Here is a 13,322-nt window from a genome sequence, read left to right on the forward strand (position 1 = left end):
AGCCTTTTTCGTTAACATAAACACGACTTCAACCCAAATATACACGGCCACCTACGGAGCGAGCGCGGAGCCGGGCGCGCCGCTCTCCCCGCGGGGGTTAAGCCGGGCTTAGCGGCCGCGCAGCCGCGCGTGGAAACCCGCGGGGAAATCGCTGCCGAGCCACACATCTCGCTCGTGTCTTTCGTGGGGAACGAGCAGGGAGAGAAGGAACCGCTGAACGCCATCTCCCCCCTGCCCAGAGCCGATCCCGGCGTGTTTTCCCTTCATCCTCCGGTCCCGAGAACGGGACAGCGGCCGGGCCCGGGCCCCACCGGAGCGTTCTGCCCGCCGGAGCCTTTCCCTCCCTCTCGCACCCGTTTTCCAGGGGAAAAATGATATTGTCTAAGTCGTATCTTTGGTTTCGCAGGAAAATCATTCCCCTCTCCGTACTTGCTGAGTTGCTTTCTTTGGGGTTTTTGCTTTTGGGTTTTCTCTCTCATTCTGCCCTTTTTCTGTCTTTTTTCGCACTTCTTTCTTTTCGTCTTTTCTCTTGGTCTTTTATTCTTTTTTTTGAATCTTTCTTCTTTTATTTTTCAATCCTTTCATTTTCTTACATTTTCTTTCTTTCTCTTTCTCTCTTTCTCTCTTTCTCTCTTTCTCTGTGTCTTTTCTTACAGCTTTTCCTCTTTCTCTCTATTTTTCTCTTTCTCCTAATTTCTTCCCTTTTTTTCCTTTCATTGCTTCTCCATTTCCCTGTTTCTCCATTTTCTTTCACCCTTTCTCTATTTCTCACTCCCTTTCTCTTCATTTGTCTTAATTTTTTTCCTCTCAATTATTTTTGTTTCTCTCTCATATTCTCTTTCTTTCTAGTTCTCGATCTTTAGATAATTTTCTATCTCTATATTTTCTTTCTTTCTTTCTTTCTTTCTTTCTTTCTTTCTTTCTTTCTTTCTTTCTTTCTCTCTCTCTCTCTTTCTCTCTTTCTCTCTTTCTTTCTCTCTTTCTCTTTCTCTCTTTCTCTCTATCTTTCTCTCTTTCTTTCTTTCTCTCTTTCTCTCTCTCTCTCTTTTCTTACAGCTTTTCCTCTTTCTCTCTATTTTTCTCTTTCTCCTAATTTCTTCCTTATTATTTGTTTCCTTTTTTTGCTTCTCCATTTCCCTGTTTTTTCATTTTCTTTCACCCTTTCTCTATTTCTCACTCCCTTTCTCTTCATTTGCCTTAATTTCTTTTTCTCTCAATTATTTTTGTTTCTCTCTCATATTCTCTTTCTAGTTCTCGATCTTTAGATAATTTTCTATCTCTATATTTTCTTTCTTTCTTTCTTTCTTTCTTTCTTTCTTTCTTTCTTTCTTTCTTTCTTTCTTTCTTTCTTTCTTTCTTTCTTTCTTTCTTTCTTTCTTTCTTTCTTTCTTTCTTTCTTTCTTTCTTTCTTTCTTTCTTTCTTTCCCTCTTTCTTTCCCTCTTTCTTTCTCTTTCTTTCCCTCATTCTTTCCCTCTTTCCCTCCTTCTTTCCCTCCTTCTCTCTTTCTCCTTCTTTCCTCCCTTCTGCCTTCTGTTCCTTCTGTTCTCTCTTTCACTCTTTTATCCTCTCTCCTCTCTCCCCTCCAGCACAATCTCTCTCCGTACCCATTTATTTATTGTAGTATTTGGAAACATTTCTGTTTTCCTTTCCTGGGGCTGCGGGACAAACCAGAACCAGGGCTCTGCTCCAGCTCTGCTCCAAGCCCTCTTCCCGATGGAAAGAAAAAGCCCTTTCCTTCTGTGCCAGCGCCAATTTCCCAGCCCGGTTGTGTTTGGCTCAATCGCAGCCGCTCCAGCTCAGCCGGGAGGGTTCTGATACCGGACCCGCTCCCACTCGGGCAGATTTCGATCGGTTTTAGGGCTCAGCCCCACTCCCAGACGCCCCCACGCGTGGGGCGGGGGGACCCGGGCCCCGCACCCGCAGCAGCCCCGCGGTTCCGGGTGGAGAAAACTCCTTCAGCCCGCGGTGCTTTGAGCGAAGTGGTCAAATCCGATCGTTTCCAAAGGAAAAACGAATCATCCTGGAAGGGAAATTCTGATGCTGCAGCCGCAGCCCTCGGGCAGCGTCTTTGCCCGCAGGCATCCCGCAAACCCTGCGGGAGAAAGGGGTTTGAAGAAATTCCTTCAAGAAATTCCTTCATTCCTCGATTTTAAGGAGGTGTCATGAGAAATTATTTGGTGTATTTTAACAACTTGAATTTGAGGGAGATTAAGAGAGAGGAGCTGCGAGTGCTGCGCAAAACGCGCTGGGGGGTTCTGCAGTTTTGCCAGCGGTTCTTAGAACAGGAAAAGCCAAACCATTTCTGGGTTCATAATTCGAATTTTTAGTGAGTTCTAGGCCAGTTTGGGTGTTCAGTTTTGGTGCGGTTTTTCTTTCTTTTAGGTGGAGTTGTTTTGTTGTTGTTTTCAGTGGATCGTTCTTTTGGGGTTTTGGGGCTTGGGGTTTTTTGGTTTTTTTTTTACAGAATTCTTCCCAATTCCTCTTCGGCTTCCCCACACGCACATCTTCTACCTCAAAAGCCCCAAAAAGATGCACAGTGGGAAGACGGACACATGGATGCACCCGTTCCCCTCCCGTTCCCAGGACGGCTCTCCCCAAAATAAAAATCAATCCCTTCGCTGCAGAAATCGTTTAATTTCGGGGCACAACAACCCGTGCTGGGGAAAGTTTTCCCCACCTTGGCTCGGGCATGTCAAACACCCACAGCGCATCTTTCCCGGGAATGCCAGCCGAGCTTTATATTCCCTGCAGAACATTCTTTAAAGCCGCCCAAAATCGCTTTTAATATTTAAGTGGGAACTGGTTGTGCGAAAGGGGTCGATTTACGAGGCTCTCTTCTGTTATCAGGAGGTGAAGAAGATGATAAACTAATTTTTGGTGTCTTTAAACTCTCTGCTCCGGCAGCTGCAAAGCAAAGGGGTCCACGAATCTGCACCACCCAGAGCCCGCTGGTGCACAACATCATTTGTCGGGAATTCTAGCGATGGAAAACAGTTTTTGTCGGGAAAGTTTCCAAGGAAAACCATCCCCAGGTCTTTGCAAAGAGAGAATCAGCGAGAGCACAACTGCGGTTTTTTGCAGCGGGAATTTCTGACGGTGTTTGTGAGCGCGTGTCCCGAGCCCCCACTTTGGGTTGGGAAATGGGGGATCAGGGAGTTTCTGTGCGGGATTTACTGTAGAAATAAGGGTAAAAAAATGGAGGCTACCAGGCCGTTCTGCAGCCCAGCCCCTCTCCCGGGTGCTTTTCCTTGCTCCACAGGAGTATTCCGAGTTTCCCTACAGTAAAAGCTGCTTTTAAAAGTGGGGGAACTTTCTGTGTCCCTGGGCAGCGTGGGCAGGGCCAAGAGGGTTCTGTAGCACCAGGGACCTTCTCTCACGGGGCTTTGTTTCCCCAGCCGGGCACCGGGCAGGGCGGTACCTCCAGGGGCATCCCTGTCCTCAGCATCCCTCTCTGTTCCTGCCGCATCCTTCCCCACGGGGCACTGCCAGGATGGCTCTGCCACCGCAGCTCCGTCTCCCCGCTCGGCAGGTGACAAAGCACAAGGGGTGGTGGCTGCTGGGGACCGCGGCACCTGCCCAGGGCTGTGCCCAGCTGCTGGCACCCCCTCTGCCCCCGGGGCCGGGTGATGCTCGGTGGTTCCGTGTTGGCCAAGGTCATTTCTCCCTCCAAGGAGCCCACCTGGATCTGCACCCCGGGGCTCTCGTGGGTCCCCCCAGCCTCCCTTCCGGGTCTTCCTCTTGGAGATCCCGCTGTCCTCACCCCCAGGGTGCCGTCCGCTGGAAAAGGGAGGCCGTTTTCCGCATGTCCCCGCGATATTTAGGAGCAATCCCCGCAGCACCTTGCCCGTCATTTATCCCCACAATGGACACGCGTGGAATAAAATAATGCTCCTGCTTTATGCGGGACATTCCGTTTTAACTTCTCTCACCTCTCCGTGCAGACGGATTTTGTGGGACACCCCGCAATGGAGCTGGTGGCCTTCGCCTGCCCGAAGTTAAAACTCCCCCTTCCTCTAACACCGGCACATTGATGGGATTTCGACGGGGTTTTGGTTTAAACTTGGGGGGGAAAAAAAACCCAACGAAAAAAAAGGTTCCATAGGCTGGAAATAAGGCTGAACCCCGTGGAATTCCCTCGTCCTCCTCGTTTGGTGGAGACCCCCGGCCCGGACTTTTGGCATCGGGAGTCGCCGGAGGCTGGAGGTGGTTCCCGACGCCAAAAAGCTCAGCAGCGAATCGAAAGGTTTCTCCAGCACAATTTTACCTCCATCCTGAGGGAATTTGGTGCTGGAGCAGTTGGAAGTGGCTCTGCATTTTGTTTGGATGCCACTGCTACGCCAAGTCGCTGGGAGAGGGGATATCCCTTCCCAAACGTTCTGTTTGCTTTACGAGCATCCCCAGCCCCGGGCCCCCAGGGAAGAAACCTCGTCCAGGAAAGCCTGGATGTCTCAGCAATGGATTTACATCTGGATTTACATCTGGATTTACACCTGGATTTACAATTCGAGCTGCATTTAAAGGCGAATTTGTGGGATGTGGGAGGGAGCATCACTTGCCGGGTCCCAGCTCTGCTCCGGCTCAGCCCCGCTGTTTCTCCTGGTACCCAATTCCTCGGGTCTGAACCCCAGCCAGTCCAAAAGCATCCCCCCGGGAAAGCATTCGAGCTATCCGTCCCTGAGCGGGGATATAAATACCCGGAGATATTTGGAAGATCTCTGTGGGAAGCGATTGTGTCTGAGTGGCAGCGCTCGGAGCTTATTATCGCTGGGACCGATTTGTATTGCAGGGACTGGGTCCTGCCAGAAAACCCGGCAGGGAAAAAAAAATCCCGAGCTGAAGAAGGTTGTAAATTCCTGTGCTGCAATATTTCATCGAAGGACGTCATGGAAAATCTGGGCTTGAAAGGCGGGGGGGGACATTCGGGACGGGTAGAGGGGGGAAAAGTGAGACAAAAAGGGGGATTAAGATTTTTTTTTTCCCTTTCTGACCAAAGCCTGAACTTCTGCCTGAGGCACGGCGGTGACAGCCAGCCCGCACCTCCCCGCAGCTGCCTCAGGCACTTGGGCAGCTCTGCTGCGCTCCCAATTTCAGCTTCTGCCCTCCCAAAATCTCCTCCGCGTCCCGTTCGGCCCTGGAGACCGGGCTTTGCCTTCAGGAATGCGAGAGGCCAAGGCTGGGACTGGGAAAGGTCCCGGGCACACGCACACGCGTGGGGAAAAGCGCTGCCGTGTGATGGACCCGCAAAAAAATATTTGGGGTGTGCGTGTGTCTCCCTAAAACCATCTCTCCCTCGGCGCTTCCACCTCCCCCCAGCTCTCCTCTCCTCACCCTCGAGCCCCTCGCTCGAACGCACCCCCTCGCCTTTAAATAAACATTTAGGGATCAATTCGCCGCGGATTTGGGGCCAGCGGCCACGGGGATGGCGGAGACTGCAAAAAACCCCCAAGGCAGCACCAAGGCTGGTGCTGGGGAACAAGGGGGGGTCCCGCGGGTGGTGTTAATGCAAAGCAGGACAGCGGGGAGGGGGACACGGGGCGGTCACTCCCCTCGCCCTGGGTGGTCCGGGCTCGCAGGAACACCCCGGCCCCTCTCGGAGCAGCACCCAGCCCGCCTCTAACAATACCACCTATATCCATTTCCATCCTCGGGTTACACCCGGCCTGCTCGCCGAGTTGACTTCACTTAAGCAATTAGCTAGGAAAAATACCTTCGGCGCAGGAAAAGGAAGAAAGCTCGGATTCGTCTATTTTTACACAAAACACGGCCCGAGTTTCGGGCAGGGGGAGGGAAGGGGAGCGGGTTTGGGAAGGAGCCGGGTGGGAAGCGCAGCGGGGCCGGGGGTGCTCGCGTGGCCGGGAAAGCGGGCTCCGAACGGGATGGGCGAGGCTGATTGCGCCCGATGATAATTTAATTTTTGTCATTTCTTCTTCTTTTTCTCCCTTCTTTTCGTCTCTTCCCGTCGGGGGCTGGGGGAGGACCCGATTCACCCACCCAAACCACGAGCAGACAACACTAAAAGCGAGTCTCGTTTCCCCCTACACCATCCTCCTCCTCCTCCTCGGGCTTTTCCTCCCCAAAACTCTCCTGTCCCCGACTCGTGGGGTCGCGTTTAAACCCTCCAACATTTCTGCTATTCCCACGGCGAGGCCTATAGGACCCGGAGCGATATATTCCCATTTTAAACGTTTGCTGGCTGTGATAAATTCATCGGAAACCAAATCTTCCCACTCCTAAAAGATATTCTGAGAGGGGGAAAGGGCACTCGTGAAGGGACTGATTTTCTTTGAGGGGAAATAGTTTGATTTCCATGGAGAGTTTTGGGGTTTTTTTAACTCGGAGACATTTTATTTCCTCGTTCGCTGCCGGTGGCGAACGGTTTGAACGTGGTTTTTCCACGGGTGCTTTGTGCTGTGTTTAGAGCTCCATCCCCGGGTGTTTTGGGGGCAGATCGGGGAGATGCGGTCGCAGAATGATATAAAGCAAAGAAACTCGTTCTTTTCGCGAGCCGGGGGGGGACATTCGATGCGGAGCAAAGCTCAGGGTCAGAGATGCTCTCCCACAGAAAAACAGTAAGAAATTCAGCGAGAAGCAGAGGGAATACTCTGCACCAACCGCCTCGCGGAGGTAAGCCCCGAGGAAGTTGATTGCTTCCCAAAAAAATCGATTTTTGGGGCGGTTTTCCCCCTCCCCGAGCAGCCACCGTGCTGCACGTTCTGCTCCGCGCCGAGGGAGCGGCGGCCGCCGCCTCCCCAGGCAGCGGGAGCTGCTCGTTCTCCTCCTCCTCCGGGGAAAAGCTCCAGGAATAACTGTCCCAACCCTCTCCCACCCTCTCCCTGGCTACGTGCCCCCAGCTTGGGCTTTGTCCAGCGCTCTCCCGTGCCTGTCCCGGGCCCGTTTGCACCGGGAACGGGAGGGCCGGTGCTTTCTGCAGGATGACTTTTATTTTTTTGGCGAAGGGGGAGAAAAGAGGAGAGGGGGGAGGATAGAAAGGAAAAAAACCCAAAAAGCCCTGATGTGAAATCCCTCTTGGTCGTACCACAGATGTGACAGGCGCCCCGGAGGCTGCTCACAACTGCTCGCCAATAACGCGGAGGGAGTTTGGAAACCCGATCGGTGCCTATCTTTCCTTTAAAAGGTATTAAATTATCATTAAAAACTTGAAAAGCGAAGCTGGAAGACGGGGGACTTGGGGAGGGGGGTGTCCCCTCTCTCTCTTCGCGCAGGGATGCACCCACAGCCCTGCGGCGAGGCCTGCAACGGGGTGGAGGGAATGGGGTGGGATTTTTCCCCCCCTTTCCTTTCTCTTTTCCTCTCCCCAGTCTCGGGAGGGAGCAGGCGGCAGCAGCCGGCACATCGGCAGCCCTGAGAGCCCAGGCTCCTTCCCCCGTGCCCACCCACGATCCCACCACCCCCCCGCCGCGCAGCTTTCCACGCGCGGCCCGAGAGAAGGTGACAAAGGTTTCAAGCGACTTACCTCGAGTGACAGCGCTCCCGGTGGCACGATGCTCAGAGAGGTGGCTTTTGGGGGAGAGGGGAGGGAGAAAAGGGGGTCTTCACCTCTCTGCCTTTCTATTCTCCTTCCCCCCACCCGCCGGCTGTGCTCGTGGCAGGAGCTGAGCATCGAACTCCAGGCACGGAGCTGCGAAACTCCAGCACAGATTTATATACACCCCCGTCAAAAAATCCCCAAACAACCCAAAACAAACCAACCCACCCTCATCCCTAAAGCAGCTTCGGCGCAGCCGAGGGGTCCCAAGCCCGTTCCCGGCCCCGGAGCGGCGGCGGAGGCAGAAAAGGGCATTTCGCGAGGCAGCGGGAGTTTTCGCCGATTTCTTTTTATTAAAGCACCCCCGAGCCCGTGTTTACATTGTGCAGTATAAACATCCTGCCCGGGCCCGCCGAGCTTAAAAGAGCGCACGAAGAGGGGGTTTGAAGTGGGTGAAGCTGCGCGCAGCGCGGAGCCGGCGGCCGGGCAGCGCCTCCGCTGCCCCACGCCACGCGCGGAACCTCCGCGCTGCCCGCAGCGCGCCCCAGTCCCTTCCCCGGCCCGCGCGGGGCCCTTCCCGTGGTTTCCAGGGCTGGGAAGGGGGGCAGGGAGGGGATGGAGCAGCCCCGCGGCGCGTCGCGGTCACGCGTGGCATAAACCACACACACACACACAGAGATACACGCGCGGTGCCCTGCGCGGCGGGCAGGGGTGCGGCGTGCAGCCCCCCCGGCTGGGGCAGGGCGGCGTGGAAAGGGCTCTTTAAACGCTGCCCACCAGCGGGGAGCGGCAGCGGAGGGGGCCGGCACGGGGCGGCGGAGGGGCCGCCCGGGAGGGCGGGGGGGAGCGGGTCGGGGCGGGGATCTCCGCTCCGCGCTTACGTCTGTCAAGGAGCGGCAGACGCCGCTGCGAGAGATAAAGTAGAAGGCGAGCGGCGGGGCCGGGGGCAGACTCGACAGCCACCGCGATGGGAAGCAGCTCCCCGCAGCAGCGGCAGCGCCAGCCCAGCTAAAGCCTCCGGGGGGGACGGCGGCGGCCCCGGGAGCCCGGCCCGCCGAGGGGCAGCGGGGCAGGCGCAGGCGGCGGCCCCGGCTCCTCTCTCGCAGCAGCCGAGCTCAGCTCGCTTCCACCCGCCCCCCCATCCCGCCTCCCTGCGGCCCCCCCCGACCCTCCGCCTCTCGCTCGCCTTCTGCAGCCGCGCTCGGATTCAGGGATAAAGTGGGAGGAGGAGGGAAAGGGGGGGTGGGGGGGGGGGGGGTCGTCGCTTCCATTTGTTTATCCGCGGAGGGGTGAAGTCTCCCGGTGGAAAGCAACCCCGCCGGGGGGCCGGGAGGACGCCGGAGGGAGGGTGGTGGGTGAGTGGCGGCGAGCCCCCAGCAGCGTGGACTTTTGGGGGGGCGCTGGGGGGGCGGCGGAGGAGGGCCGGGGCTGGGGCTGGCCGCCGCGGACCTGGCCGTAGATGACTGCAGAAGCGCAGCAGGCTCTGTCCTCTCAGCCCCCTCCTCCTCCGGTGCAGAGCAGCTACGGCCCCATGTCCTCCGTGGCTGAGAAGCAGCCGCAGAGCTCGGCCATGGACGCCGCCTCCGCGGGGACCGGCGGCGCGGCCGGCAGCGCCCCGGGCAGCGGCGGGGCCCCGGGCAGCGGCGGCCCCAAGGCGAAGAAGACGAACGCGGGGATCCGGCGGCCGGAGAAACCGCCTTATTCCTACATCGCCCTCATCGTCATGGCTATCCAGAGCTCTCCCTCCAAACGCCTGACCCTCAGCGAGATCTACCAGTTCTTGCAGAGCCGCTTCCCTTTCTTCCGAGGCTCCTACCAGGGCTGGAAAAACTCGGTGCGCCACAACCTCTCGCTCAACGAGTGCTTCATCAAGCTGCCCAAGGGCTTGGGACGCCCGGGCAAGGGCCACTACTGGACCATCGACCCGGCCAGCGAGTTCATGTTCGAGGAGGGCTCGTTCCGCCGCCGGCCCCGCGGGTTCCGGAGGAAATGCCAGGCGCTGAAGCCCATGTACAGCATGATGAACGGGCTCAGCTTCAACCACCTCCCCGACAGCTACGGCTTCCAGGGCTCGGCCGGCGGGCTCTCCTGCCCCCCCAACAGCCTCTCCCTCGAAGGGGGCTTGGGGATGATGAACGGGCATTTGTCCAGCAACGTGGAGGGGATGGGCCTGGCGGGACACTCCGTGCCCCACCTGCCCGCCAACGGTGGGCACACCTACATGGGCGGCTGCACCGGCTCCTCGGCCGGGGAATACCCGCACCACGACAGCTCCGTGCCCGCATCCCCGTTGCTCCCCGCCGGCGGCGTGATGGAGCCGCACTCGGTTTACTCCAGCTCGGCCTCGGCGTGGGCGCCCAGCGCCTCGGCGGCCCTCAACACCGGCGCGTCCTACATCAAGCAGCAGCCCCTGTCGCCCTGCAACCCCACGGCCAACCCGCTCTCCTCCAGCCTCTCCACGCACTCCCTCGACCAGCCCTACCTGCACCAGAACAGCCACAACACCGCCGACCTCCAAGGTAAGGCGCGGCCACGCGTGGGGCGAATCCGCGACCGTGGCCACGGGGGTCGCCGGGGGCTGCCGGCCCCGCGTGGATCCCGGCAGTGCCGCTGCCAGCCGGGATCCCGCTCCGTGGGCGGTTTTAATGCTATTCCCGAGGGGAAGCTACCTTGCCCTCGCTCCTCCCTCCTTTCCTGGGAGCAGCCGGGCCCGTCGGGGCTCTCCCCGCTGCGGGGCTGGGAACGGCCGGGCTGGGGCTCCGCTCCCCCGGGCCGGGGCTCCGCTCTTGCCGGTGGCTGCTTCACCTCCAGGGCTGCCCCGGGCCTAAGGCCGGTGGGCTCAGGCAGCGGGAGCTGCGGGAAGGAGAGGCCGGGAATGCACCCTTGGGCTCTTCCACCTCCATTGGGGGTTGGAGGATTCCGAAGGGACAAAAGGGGGAAATTCCCCATCGGGTGGCCCACCACCCGTGCCATCCCAGCCCGTCCCACCCCATCCCCTTCCCCGCCATCAGCTGTGTTTTTCACACATCTCAGGGCCGTGTTTTCTAGGCCCATCACCTCCCTCCATCTGTCGCCCCCGCCAAAGCCGGCGGCCCGGATCTTCCAAATCCTCCCGCGCCCCACAACTGCAGTTCGGTCCCTGGAGCTGTCGGGGCTGCATTTGCCCCGAATCTTGGAATGGAGATGGTGTTTGGCCGGGAAGAGGCCTCGGGACAGACGAGCCCAGCACTGGGTTTCGCTTTGCTGCCCAAATTCCCCTCGGGGTGCCGTGGGTGTGGGACTCCCGGGACACGGGGGAGCCCCGGAGCCATCGGCGGGTGATGGGGCAGATTTGGGGGTCCCTGCACATCACCCCGGGCCTTCGGGGGAGCGGGATGCGCCTGACAGGAGCGGGTGTGAAGCGGAGAACAAATGGGTCAAAACCACAAAGTGAAGAGGGGGAAAAGCATCAGCTGGGCCGGGCCGGGTTGGAGCTGCAGAGCCCAAAGCCCGGCCGGGCCGGGGCAGCGCCCGCCACGGGCACCCTCCGGCCCCGGGGCAGTGCCCGGAGCTCAGCGCATCCAGGGCCTCTGGAAAACGGAGCTGGGAATCCACCCCGAGGAGCCACCGGGCCCATGCGCGGCCTTCACCGAAAGGCTCTGATTATCACCCAAACGAGCGGCGGGGAGCGCTCCCGGGCAGGGCACCCCATCCCCAGCGCACCCCGAACTCCCGAGGTGCTTTTCCATCCCGAGGTGGCGGAAGGAGCGGCAGGAACAGCCCCGCTCCTGGCGGCCTCTGTCCCCCGGCCTCCTCCCCGGTCCCCACCGCCGCTCCCGGCACGAACGGGGCTGCCCCGCTCCGCACCCGGCGGATTTTCCGCACGGGCGGAGGCGATGGGAAAAGCAGCCGGGGCGGAAATAAAATCTAAATATTGGGGGGAAAAAAAAAAAATCCCTAAACCCAACCCAAATCCCTTCTCCTCTCAGTCCGCTTGTGCCAGGCAGGGAAACTCCGTCGCGGGGCCGCGGGGGTTTCGCTGCCGCACCTGCCCGCGCCCGCGGAGCCCCCGCAGTGCCCGCGTGTGCCAAAATAGCCCCAGTTCCGCGCTCGCACCGGGGCGTGCGGACGGGCCGGCTTGTTGGGATTTTTTTTCAACGCCATCCAGCCTTTTTCTCCCTCCCCCGCGCTCACTCTGCCCTCCTAAATCTCTTTGCGCTGCTGACTATCTCTCCCCCCGTCCCGCAGGCATCCCGCGGTATCACTCGCAGTCTCCGAGCATGTGCGACAGAAAGGAATTCGTCTTCTCTTTCAACGCCATGGCCTCCTCCTCCATGCATTCAGCGGGCAGCGGCTCCTATTACCACCAACAAGTGACATACCAGGACATCAAGCCGTGCGTTATGTGAGCCGGGGCGGAAAAACCCCCTCCTGGGGCCGGCCGGGCCTGAGGCGGCCGCTGAGCATCCCCCAGGACCCTCTCGGTGGCAGGGGGGTGTCCCAGCCTGGCTTTGGGCAGCAGGAACAGACTGGAGCCCCGGGAAGCGGCGGGAGCGCGGAGTGCGGCCCCGGGAATGAGCATCGGCCGCGGGTGCGAGCCCGCAGCGTCTCTGCCTTCTTCTGCTCGGGGAGGGCTTGAGAAGAAAGCAAAAGCAGCCCCCCCGTCCGTCCCGAAAGCCCCGACTGCGAGTTTGGGGTGAGGCTTTGCCAAATGAGGTTTCGATGCTTCTTTAAAAAAAAATGAAATTATAAACTCAGTTTGGGAATTGGCGGTGAGCGATGCCACCGGCTTGGCTGGGAGGAGCAGAGCCGGATCGGGCTGAGGGGGCTGGAAAAGACCCCGAACTCAAATCCCCTCGGTCCCGTCTCACTTCGAGCCCGGAAAAATACTTTTTAAAAATTTTTTTCCTTTTCTTTTTTTTTTCTTTCTTTCCTTTTTTTTTTTTTTTTTTTTTTTTGCCGGCAAACACCCAGCGGGCAAAAAAAAATCTCTCAGAGGGATTTTTTTGGAACTATTAATTTTGGGGTTTTTTTTGCCTGCATAAAGACTGCAGGATCAGACCCTATGCAGAGAGAACAAGGCACTTTGGAAAGAGACAGCCATGCTCATCCTGTTATTTATTCTACATTTCTTTTTGTTGTTGTTGTTGCTAATAATCGAGACACGAATAGTCTCAGTTGATCAGTATTAAATCGGGGAATCTCTGTTGGCAATATTTGCCATATAGATTTTGGGTTTTTTTAGTTAACCTTTGTAAATTTGAAAGCGACCGTGGTCTCTGTGTAAAGACAATCCTCCATATGCTTTTATAGAAATATATATATAATGAAGGATTATTCCCCTCCTTCCCCTCTCTATTCCCCCCCCCCCCCCCCGACGTTGTACAGTTCGGTGACACCTATTTTAATTCTTTCTGCACTGTATAAAATTGTGATTATGTGGGTTTGGGGTTTTTTTTGGGGGGTTTTTTTCGCCTTTTTTTTTTTTTTTTTTTTGTGTACGTTTTGTCCCTAAAGAAAAAAAAAATCCCGAAATAAAACCTGTATGTTATTTGTACATGGGCTTCACGATTGTATGAGCAGCAAATAAACGAGCATGCGGTGTAATTAAACTTAATTAATGAGGAGTCTGTGGCCTCCGCGAGCGCGGAGGGGCCGCGCAGCCCCGGCCCGGCCCTACAAACCCTCGGGCAATAATTCCCGACTCAAACCCGACTTTTTAGGGCTTTTTCACCTTTGCGGAGTCCTTCGTGCCAATTTCCCTGCTGGGAAATATTTCAGTTGCGGATATTGAAAGGCAGAAGGAGGAAAACCGGCCGTGCTTTTTACTTTTATCTTTTTATTATTAGGATTATT

The 13,322-nt window shown here is 57.3% G+C and overlaps 1 protein-coding gene across 1 annotated transcript; it reads left to right on the forward strand.

The window, feature by feature from the left end:
* Nucleotides 1-8,358: 8,358 nt before the first annotated feature.
* Nucleotides 8,359-13,078, forward strand: FOXF1 (forkhead box F1). The gene is made up of 2 exons (XM_032122109.1): nucleotides 8,359-10,006; nucleotides 11,715-13,078. Exons 1-2 carry the CDS (start codon nucleotides 8,947-8,949, stop codon nucleotides 11,873-11,875), a joined length of 1,221 nt encoding a protein of 406 aa, XP_031978000.1. The 5' UTR covers nucleotides 8,359-8,946; the 3' UTR covers nucleotides 11,876-13,078.
* Nucleotides 13,079-13,322: the final 244 nt, after the last annotated feature.

Source organism: Corvus moneduloides, chromosome 12 (genome assembly GCF_009650955.1).
Source record: "Corvus moneduloides isolate bCorMon1 chromosome 12, bCorMon1.pri, whole genome shotgun sequence".
NCBI classification, from domain to species: Eukaryota; Metazoa; Chordata; class Aves; order Passeriformes; family Corvidae; genus Corvus; species Corvus moneduloides.

Coding starts and splice junctions, on each gene's coding strand:
- FOXF1 (XM_032122109.1), top strand. CDS start 8,947: ATGACTGCAGAAGCGCAGCAGGCTCTGTCCTCTCAGCCCCCTCCTCCT. Junction 10,007..11,714: donor CAACACCGCCGACCTCCAAG/GTAAGGCGCGGC, acceptor CCCGTCCCGCAG/GCATCCCGCGGTATCACTCG.